We start from the raw sequence: 10,675 nt of genomic DNA, 5'->3' as shown, positions 1-10,675 counted from the left end.
ATTATTATTATTATTATTATTATTATTATTATTATTATTATTATTATTAACACTCTGTCTTTCTCATACAATTTTGTTTTGGGCTCAGGACACAGCAGATGCCCTGAAAAAAAAAAAAAAAAAGGAACAATGGAATTAAGTTAGAAAGATGGCTGCTGTGCCAATAAATACAAAAAACGATAACAGGAATCTCTACATAAAGGTTCCTATGTCTGAAGAGGAATGAAGTTCTCAGCTGTGTTTTCCTCTTCTCCCAGCTAAACTGGGATTTCAGGGCATACTACAATTCCCACAATGGGATGGAATGGATCCTACACGGGCTATTCTCTGATGCACCACCTACATAAAGGTTCCTATGTCTGAAGAGGAATGAAGTTCTCAGCTGTGTTTTCCTCTTCTCCCAGCTAAACTGGGATTTCAGGGCATACTACAATTCCCACAATGGATCCTACACGGGCTATTCTCTAATGCACCACCTTCCTTTCTCAAGAGCTGAAAAAGTATCATGGCCAAAGAGCCATAACCGTACAGAAGAAAAGAATAAACCACAGATGACTCCTATGTGACATAAAAATGTGGGTTTGAGTAATGTTTTGGCGTCAGGCTGAAACAGCCTAGGTTTTTCATACGTTGCTGAAAAGATGAAAATATTAGCAAACTGTCTGTGGAAAAGAACTCTTACTATCAACGCAATTTTATTTGAATGACACTCCTAGTTCTTGTATTATGCCAGGCATAAACTTTATGTATTTTGGGATAGCTACATCAGTGCTAGATGGAAGAAGAACACTTCTTATCAAACACCAGTGCCTTACTAATGGGAAGTCATGTGATTAATCAATCTGATTACTTAGAAGTCAATTTATCTGCAGTGCAACTGCTATCCAAATGAAAATAAGATTACTGTGAGTACGGTTTATTAATAACCCCCAGTATGTCATTGACTCAACTTGATTATAACATAGCAGGCATGCAATGCACAATATTACAAAGATATTAAAACAGCCTGACAACAGTGGATACAGAAGAGGTGTATGGTACAGCGTAAGGCATAAAACTCCTGAAGTGTAAGTGACCATTCAATTTTCAGTTCTGCAAGGAACATTTTCTTTTTATTTTATTGTAGATGTAGGATCTGCAGCTCTTTTTCAGTGTCCAGCTCTTACAGCTGCTGAGATCACCTGAAAGCATGAGTCAGTGTGACGTTCAGATACAGACCTTGTAACATCCAAAACAACCCCTTGAACTTCCTCACAGAGAAAAGCAATTTAGCAGACCCAGAGGGGAATTCAGATGCCCCTGAGGGAAGCCAGTCACACACAGCTCATGAGTCTGTTTCATCCCACTAGATCTCCCAAGCCTGCAGTAGATATGATCCTATTTTGAACATAATGTTAATCTACTGTGATATATATACCCTGTGAGTACAGGTTATGGGCTGAAGAGAGCTTGAGAAAGTACTAGTACATTTTCTTATTCTGTAGATTGCTCTCTACTAGTTTTTTGACCACAAAAGCATCTTCCTTCATGTTTATCTGACAACAAAAATTTCTTATTTCAATAAGAAATATCTTTGTTGTCTTAATTTTGCTTGAAAGGAAAAGTGTAGTATAGATAGAGAGAAAATCATAGAGAAGGAGGGAAGGAAGAATGGAGAAAGGGAAGATCCCTGTTTGCTGGGTAGATGACTGGGAAGAGAGTGAAAGACTTAAAAAAACCCCAAGGTTTAAATAGGATTAAATATTATAACTACTCTGCTAAGCTAGGAAATGAGGAAACTGTCAGTGGTGTTCTGAAGTCACTTGGGGAGAGCTAGGGAAAATGCACATGTACAGTCCAAAGCCGCTGGCATTTAATTAGTCTCCTCACTGAGAAGTCAGAAGTGCAGAACGAGGAACCTTCAGGATCTATCATTAAGCAGTGGCACCTCAGCAGCCCAAACACAGAAGATTAGCTCAGGAAGTGGCAAGAGGAGCTGATGATTGATACAGACTTTCTTAGAAATGAAGGCAGTTACTTGCATTTTCAGTAAGAAAAAAGCAAATCAACTACGTAAACTAGATGAGAACTTCCACAGTCAATCTATGGGCCTAAAAAGATTAGCTCTCTGATGCACCCATGTTTTATGAGGAAGGAAGAGGTAAAATGGGATGTATGACCTAGAGATGATATGTCAAGAAAAGAGTCCTCTACTTTGTATTCAAGAGATGTCTGGACAACATGACTTAGTAGTATTAACATCAGATTTCAGCACAATTCTGGCTTTCCTGAGGGCTTAGCACTACCGTAAATCCAGCCACTATTCTACTGAAGCCATGTGTTCAAATCTTGTCTGAACCATGTGTGGTGGGTTGACCATGGCTGGCTTCCAGGTGCCCACCAAGCCACTCTATCACTCCCCTTCCTCAACAGGACAGAGAGAGAAAAATACAACAAAAAGTTCATGGGTCAAGAGAAAGACAGGGAGATTACTTACCAATGACCATCATGGCCAAAACAGACTCTTTTTGGGGAAATGAATTTAATTTATTACCAATTAAACAGAGTAGAATGAGAAATAAGAACAAATCTAAAACCAGCTTCCTTCAGGGCAGAGCCACCTGCTCCTGCGTGGAGTTTTCCATGGGCTGCAGTGGGACAACCTGCGTCACCGTGGTCTTCATCACAGGCTGAAGGGGAATGTCTGCTCTGGCACCTGGAGCACCTCCTCTCTTCCTTCTTCATTGACCTTGGTGCCTGCTTATTTGTTTCTCACATTTTTTTGCTATTCTTTCTTACAGCTGTTGCACAGTATTTTTTACCCTCTCTTAAATGTTATCACAGAGGTGCTACCAATGTCGCTCATGGGCTCAGCTTTGGCCAGCGGTAGGTCCATCCTGGAGCCAGCTGGAGCTGGCTCTGTCCAACATTGGGGCAGCTTCTGGTGTCTTCTCACAGAAGCCACCCCTGCTCCCATCCCCCTCTGCTAACAAAACCTTGCCACATAAACCCAACACACCACGCCATTAGTCCATCTACTGTGTATGATGGCACTAGTGAGGGCAAAGTTTACTTTTATGAGCAAATCTTCTTCATAACTTTGTAGAATTTATGCCAAACCTATGAAAATGAATAAAATGTGGCGTTACTAAGTGCCTCAGACACAGTGAACCACTGATTTCCTAAGGTTTTAAGCTATGCAGCTCCTAGACTTAAGGAAGAGGGTGCAGTAGGAATGATTTAGAGTTCCTACTCATTACAAGCTTCTGCTCAAATGGAAATATAATGGAAAAATAATCTGACTGCAACCAGGGCAGGGGAAAAGCTCTTTTTGCTTTATTCACAATAGGTAAACCTCAAATAAGGAAAGTCTCAATTGTTTGCAGTCTTACAGAGAACTGAATAATCAGATTCAGTTCCCTAGAAAAGACATCAGACAGAAGACCCTTGCCCAGGAGATGCATCTTAAGAGCTTAAGCCTGGAGACTTCTCAGATCAAGGAAAACACAGAAATGTGCATAAAAAGTAGAAGGATCCAAACTCAGTTTTGCAGAGATGAAAGCAAAACAAAACAAAAACCAGGATAGACCAACATTAACTGTTTCACAGCATTTTATGACATAGAAAGGAGCTAACCAAAGTCTCTTTAAAATTCATTTTCCCATGTCCTGCTGCCCAGTGAAGCTTTGTCTGCTGTGGAAGACAAGATATGTTAATTGTTCTAGCCTAGATTTAACCAGTTGCATCAAATCAGAGAAGCTTACAAACAAACAAACAAAAAAAAGTGTGGTATATATTGAGTTAAGGTATCCAATAGTTACTAATTTGGACATGCAGTAGGCAAGGTCGAACCAAAAATATATATAAAGTGAGTAGAGAGGTCTGCAGTTTTCATCTAATGAAAAGGGTAGGATCCATTCTCATGCCCACTGATGGTGATTGCAAAATGCCCCAAACCTGGACACGTCTATAGTCCAGTTGAAGTTATGTTTAACAAACATTCAGACAACCTGGAATTACAAATTTGTAAAGGGAAGTAAACTTGGCCCAGTGTCAAGCATTACAGCACTGTAAGAAATAATATTACTCCTCTTCCTTCAATCCCTTATGGCTTGATATAAACTCCCACATAAACCAGCAGTCAGTCACAAGGCCCTCATTTGGAGTTAGGTTTACCCCCACAGTAGTTTCTTTTCTAGCTCTGAATTATTTATTCTTTTACATTAAACCAAGAGAAATAGTCTTTGCTCATTATCATACATCATGGATAGCATATGCAAAAAGGCCATCACAGTCTATTAAATTAAAATGCTTAGATCAAGAACAGATGTCATGAGTTATAGAGGTTTCTGAAGCTAAGCAAATGCACATCTGACCATGTGGATGTGGAGTGTGCAGCATTATATTTATGATTATTTGGTGCTTGACGTTCGAATGACCTGCAGTGTAACAGAGTGCTAAAGCCTGTTCGTGATAGAGTGCTTTCATTTTGGTATTCAATAGGTCACCTGCTAGGATAATAATTATGCTGTCATTTTAAAAAAAAAAAAAAAAGAAGAAAAAAACCCCTATAAACAAAGAAGGTTAGTCAACAGAGATAGGTAGAAAATAGAGTTTGCAGCTAAGGAAAACATTTGGGAAGAAAATAAGGTTTCCTAATCACAGCAGACTAAGATTTTTCCATGGAGAGTAAAAGGAAAAATGGGAGTGGAGAGTTAGTCTTTCCATTTATCTTCTTACAATAGAGTTTTGTGCAGAGGATAATGAAAACTAGGAATGACTCTCCAAAGAAGCTTCTCTCTTGTGTGATGTACAGAGATGTACAGAGATTAGTCTACAAACACTTGAATCAGTTATTTAAACTTACCTGATGTCTACCAGAGAAGCAGAGGTTGAGGTCAGTTTGTTTGCCAAAAGCATACAATGACCCAATGGTTCGGATAGCAGCCTCAGGCCAAACGTTCCCTCAGTGAAAGCATAAAGCATACAATGACCCAATGGTCCGGATAGCAGCCTCAGGCCAAACATTCCTGAGTTAATGTTCTTCTCCCCCAGCCACTCTAGGCTAGCATATTTTTAATATTTATACAGAACAGAACAGCTTTAACAGGAAAGGTTGAGGGATGCTGGGGGCAGCAGGTTAATCAGAACCCTTGAATCAGGGTTTCCTAACAAGTTAACGATTCCAATATTCTGGGTTGAGTTTCTAGATCTGAGGAAATGTTTCTGACAAAAACCACTTCAAAGCTAGCACTTAAAAAACCAAACCAAACCAAAACAAAAATACCCCAATTAATCATTATTTTCCAAACAAACAACTTTGTACTAAAAATTGCACAATAATTTCTCCTCTTCACCTGCAGTAAGTAATAAGGTCAAGGGCATACACTAACTGTGGGACCTGCCTTGAGTAAGGCAATGTGCGTAACACCCCGTCACCAACACACACAATACTCAATACTCCAGACACAAGCCCTTCCTTCACAACATTCTTAATAATGGCTCAAGTCCTCTGGCTGTCGCACATAGGACCTGAAAGCAAGGATCTTTTACTGAATAATTAGTTTCACCTTACAGCAGACAACTGGTCAAGTGAATCCTGCCTTAAAAGCGTCATTGGCAATCAGGGATATATCCATACATCTTGAATTTTTCTGAAACGGTTCATATAGGTGGGGGCTGAACATCCAGGAACTGTGTATCCAGGTGCCAGGTGGTTTGTGCAGAAATGTTTGAAGGGTTCTTCCTACAACAAAATCCCTCTACTAGCAATATAAACCAGGGCATGTTCTTCACAGATAATGTGGACACTCTGTGTGACCAAATGGAAGTAAGACATCATTGTTCATCCTCCTTACCTCTGAAGAAGTGGGTTTACAGTAGCCAGCTCCAAACACTAGATTTTCTAATGACATACTGGACTGGTCTGGTCCCGCCTCCAGGTTGCCTTTACCAAGCCATGAACCTTTCCCTGGACGAGCAAAACTAAAAGAAGAAAAATTGAGAAGAAAAATAATCAGAGAAGTATTGTTAAAGAAGAGTCATTGTTGTCCCAGTGCTATTTCCTTCCTTAGAATATGTTTGCAGTTTTGGTTTTGTTGTTGTTGTTAGTTTTTGCTTTTATTTATTTCAAGCTGGCACTGTAAGTCCACGTTTTCCTTTCGAAATGAACATTGTCCAGTATGCACTAGCTGAAATGATGTGAATGGAGCTTGCTTTCTTGGCATTCAGTCCAGTGGCTTGAGTGTTCTCTTTAACTCAGTCCTTTCTCTGCTCTCTTACAGATCTTTTTCCAGCATAACATCTTAACAATCCACATAGATAATACTCTTATCCAGCTTCTCATCAGCTTGCATCTTGATTGATTCAACATCTTTCTCTCTGGCTTTAACCGTATCACCCTTCTCTTTGAACTGTGCATGATCTCTCTTTACTATCAATATCCTTTACAGCTCATCCCAATCTTTTATTATGGATTGTAAGCTTATTTCCCACTTCACATGGTCCCATGACATAAGCTTCCAGCATCAACATGACAAGACTTCAGCCCAAAACATGCATTTCCTTTTGCTGAGAGCAGTCCATTCATTTGGGATGTGTTCTCCCATACCCATGTGCAACATGAATTTGCTGTTATCCAAATCCTTCCTCAAAAGCTTGATAGAATTTAAGTTGCTTTAGTGCTGAGGTCATTACCTCTCAGTGCTGACTATTATGGTCACAGTGTTCCCTTCTGACTGTATCTGTATGTCTCCTATCTTATAGCATGAACCCATTAAGGGTGGAACATCTTGTTTGGCGTTTACTCAGCATCGAGCCCACCAGAGTCCTGATGCATAGCTAGGGCTCTTATTCTGGATTAATCTGAGCAAATGTCTACATCCCAGTTAATGATGTAGGCTGCCTTTATAGTCGCTGGAGAGGAATCAGCATTTCCAGGGTATGAGTCATCTCTTTCTGAAGTAGTGATATCAAATAGGTCAGATGAATTTCACCCTCAAAGTGCTTATTTCTTATTGTGGACTATAAAGAGAGGCTAGGATGACTGCCTCATAAACAACTGAAGTCAGATGAAATAAACCCCACTGTTAGTCCCTGTGATAACATGTACATAAACTACATCAGGATTTCAAGAGAGAAATCAGGCTACTTGTGGCGAATACAATAAGCCAAATTACTGAATCTAAATGGTGATGCAAGCAACCACAAGTGTTCTTAAAAAGCACGTAGGCAAGGGCGGAATTGAAATAATGAACTGCAGAGAAAAAAGAAAAACACGGTTACTGTTCATAGTCGGGGCAGAGGTAATGCCACTGAGTTTGTACCACAGCTTTCAGACTGGGATAACCATCCACAGGCACCTGATGCCCATCCAGGCATCCCAAATTACATCATACCCAGGAGACCTGGTCTCCTTGGAAGAACAAAAACTTCCAAGATGGGGAGCACAAAAAATATTTTAAAACCGTAATGTGCCAGAACTAAAAGCCACAGGGCAGTGCCATTCATTCTGCCAAAACTTTCCAATCTGAGGTTATTCCTCTGTGTAGATGTGTATCATGTGGCCACCATCCAGGCATCCCAAATTACATCATACCCAGGAGACCTGGTCTCCTTGGAAGAACAAAAACTTCCAAGATGGGGAGCACAAAAAATATTTTAAAACCGTAATGTGCCAGAACTAAAAGCCACAGGGCAGTGCCATTCATTCTGCCAAAACTTTCCAATCTGAGGTTATTCCTCTGTGTAGATTTGTATCATGTGGCCTTGTTAGCTCAAATCAGCCATAATTCATGGATATCTACATCTGATTCAGTTTTTAAGGACAGACAAGGGTCCTGACTGCTGTACAGAAACACACAACAAAAGAAAGGATGCTTATGCTAAGGATATAAGACAAAAGAGAGGTGCAGCAATACCTGTTATCACCCAAATAACAGGTGAGGTTCTGATGTGCAGGGAAACTCAGTGATGTGTGCAACATGAGAAAAAGAATCTCAAGCAAGATTAGGAATTGGGCCAGTTTCAGAAGGTTAATCACAAATCCCTGCCTCGCCTCTAAGACAAAACTGCCGTTTGTCATATATCCCCTAGCATTCATATACTGACAAAAAGGACATCCTGCGACGGGGAGGATGGTGTAGAAGACCTTAGTATATATCTGGCCTTGCTTATGTATGTATTAATGTATGTGATCCAAGAAATTTCCAGATGGCTGCTTCTAAGCAGCATGAAGTCTTTCCATGTATTTCCTACATGCGACATTTAAGATAAAAATAAATAAATAAACTAAAGCAATTAAAAACAGCCAAGAGATAAACACTGCTCTGAATAATTTCAGCTGTTATTGGATGATGTTGTCTGCCCTGATCTGCTGGAAAGGCTCAAGAAGCAGAAATAAAAAATGATTGCTGTGGTATCAGAGAGAGAAACTCCTCATTTGAATATTAGCAAAGCTTTCAAAGGTTTTAAGGGAGAGAAAATCACTTTTTAATGCCTTTTTAATTTATTTATCTTTTTCTTTTACAACAGAGAAGGGATTTTAATCTGTTGGTTTTATGGAAATTGATTTCACATACCACTGTAAAAAAAAAACCTTTTTTGGGAAACCTGCCAAAATGACATCTGTCTTTTGAGGGAAAGTTTAACTGGAAGGCTTACAAACTGTTGAGGTTCCTCTACTGCTTTCTGAAGCACATAATGCTTGAAGACAATTTTTATTAGCAATAACAGGTTAAATTGCTACATCAAATTTTGTTTTCTGTATTTATTTTTTCTTATTATTCCTGCAACCATGCTCATTTGCATGAATCTTGAACTTTCGTCATTTATGTGTCCATTTGGACTATGCTTTAATAGCATTGATTTAATATCAACATTTAGATCCTCACCCTGTATGTTAACCTTAGGTTTTATTTGGAGTCAGGATAAAAAAAGTCAAAAGAGGTAATGTGTGCCTCTCAGAGAGAATGGACATGTGTGCAGAATTATTAATATTTCCAGTGAAAGAAACAGTTTATTTTTTTGGAGCTGTTCTTTTGATGACCTTATCCATGAGATGTCTTTATCCTTCAGAGGAGTCTCGTAGTTCTTATAGCAGCTATCTATGGACACATACTATAGTAAGCTGCCTTGAAAAGCCCAGATTTTTCCTATGGTATAACCTGCAAGATACCAGCAATCAAAATTTAAGAACTTTCTGACTCAGAGGTTATATTCAGGCAATTATTTCCAGCAGTCATGGTTATCTTCCATGAATTTGTGTCCATGCCTTTTTGATTTATACTTTTGGCCTCTGTAACATCTTTTGGAATGAATTGCACGTTGTAATATATGCTGCGCTTTCTGTTTGTTTTGAACCTGCTGCTGGAGAATTGAATGTGGCACCTTTTAGTTTTTGTATTGTGCAAAATATTAAATAATCATTCCCTGGTTTATATCTTCTGTAGACAATTCTTTAACCAGATGGCAGTTCCCTAGCATAAGAAATGGATTGGCCTTGATAAATGTTAATTCAGATGTGTTATTGAAGTAATTCAGAATAAATGTTTTAGGCTGGTTTAATAAAATATAATACTACCTTGCACCTTTTAGTTTTTGTATTGTGCAAAATATTAAATAATCATTCCCTGGTTTATATCTTCTGTAGACAATTCTTTAACCAGATGGCAGTTCCCTAGCATAAGAAATGGATTGGCCTTGATAAATGTTAATTCAGATGTGTTATTGAAGTAATTCAGAATAAATGTTTTAGGCTGGTTTAATAAAATATAATACTTCCTTTGAGATTAAATGGCCCCAAAATGAAATAACCTTTTTTTAAGTTTTTCATTCACTTTTTTCAAAATGAAGACCTTTTTTTTCTTTGGTAAGCAAAACAATTTCTTCATGAATTGTAGATTTCAGTAGAATGGGGCAAAAAACCTAACAGATTGGGATCTTCTGGATCTTGCTTGGGAAAAAACTATCTTGCATGACATGAAATGGTCAAACTGTAAAAAAACAAACACCACCACCACCCCCCAATCTTCACATTTCTAAGGACAAGAAATTATAATCTTGTGACTGAACCAGGAGTGGAAGTTCAGGAAATGAACTTGCATCCCATTTAGGCCAGATCCTATGCAGAAATCACTTTTTTCCCTCAGTCCCTCATGCATAAAATATTACTGATTTTAAAAATGAAAAACATAAGTAAGTCCTATAGAAATAACACACTCCAGAATCAAACCCCCACATCCTCCACTGACAGCACCGTTTGCATTTCACCAAGAACTTCCTTCTCACTCCCACAGATCAGGAAAGATGCAATGCACAGCACTGATTTCCCTCACTGTTTTAACTCAAAACATTAATATATAACTTTTGGCAAATTACTGCTGGCATGTGGCCATAAGATACATGGATGATCTGTTATTTGTTTTTGAGAATATTATGTAGATAATTACAGTTGTGCTCCCCTAGACATGTTTCTCTCTTACACAAGGACTTTCACTAAGGTTATAATCAGTGACTGTAAAATATTGTCATAGAATCATAGAATCATAGAATAGTTTGGGTTGGAAGGGACCTCTAAAGGTCATCTAGGCCAACACCCCTGCCGTGGGCAGGGACATCTTCAACTAGATCGGGTTGCTCAGAGCCCCGTCCAACCTGACCTGGAAGGTTTCCAGGGATGGGGCATCCACCACCTCTC

The 10,675-nt window shown here is 38.9% G+C and overlaps 1 protein-coding gene across 1 annotated transcript in view; it reads right to left on the bottom strand.

The window, feature by feature from the left end:
- Positions 1 to 10,675, bottom strand: part of FAM135B (family with sequence similarity 135 member B) — a 157,391-nt gene that overhangs the window by 55,510 nt on the left and 91,206 nt on the right. The window contains exon 6 of the mRNA XM_009285085.1: positions 5,838 to 5,964. Within this exon, the coding sequence (XP_009283360.1) occupies positions 5,838 to 5,964 (127 nt within the window). The remainder of the gene's footprint in view (positions 1 to 5,837; positions 5,965 to 10,675) is intronic.

The sequence above is a fragment of the Aptenodytes forsteri genome, unplaced genomic scaffold (genome assembly GCF_000699145.1).
Source record: "Aptenodytes forsteri isolate BGI_AS27 unplaced genomic scaffold, ASM69914v1 Scaffold182, whole genome shotgun sequence".
NCBI lineage: Eukaryota > Metazoa > Chordata > Aves > Sphenisciformes > Spheniscidae > Aptenodytes > Aptenodytes forsteri.
The sequence above is the reverse complement of the archived record's forward strand: the minus strand, read 5'-3'. Positions and strand labels throughout refer to the sequence as shown.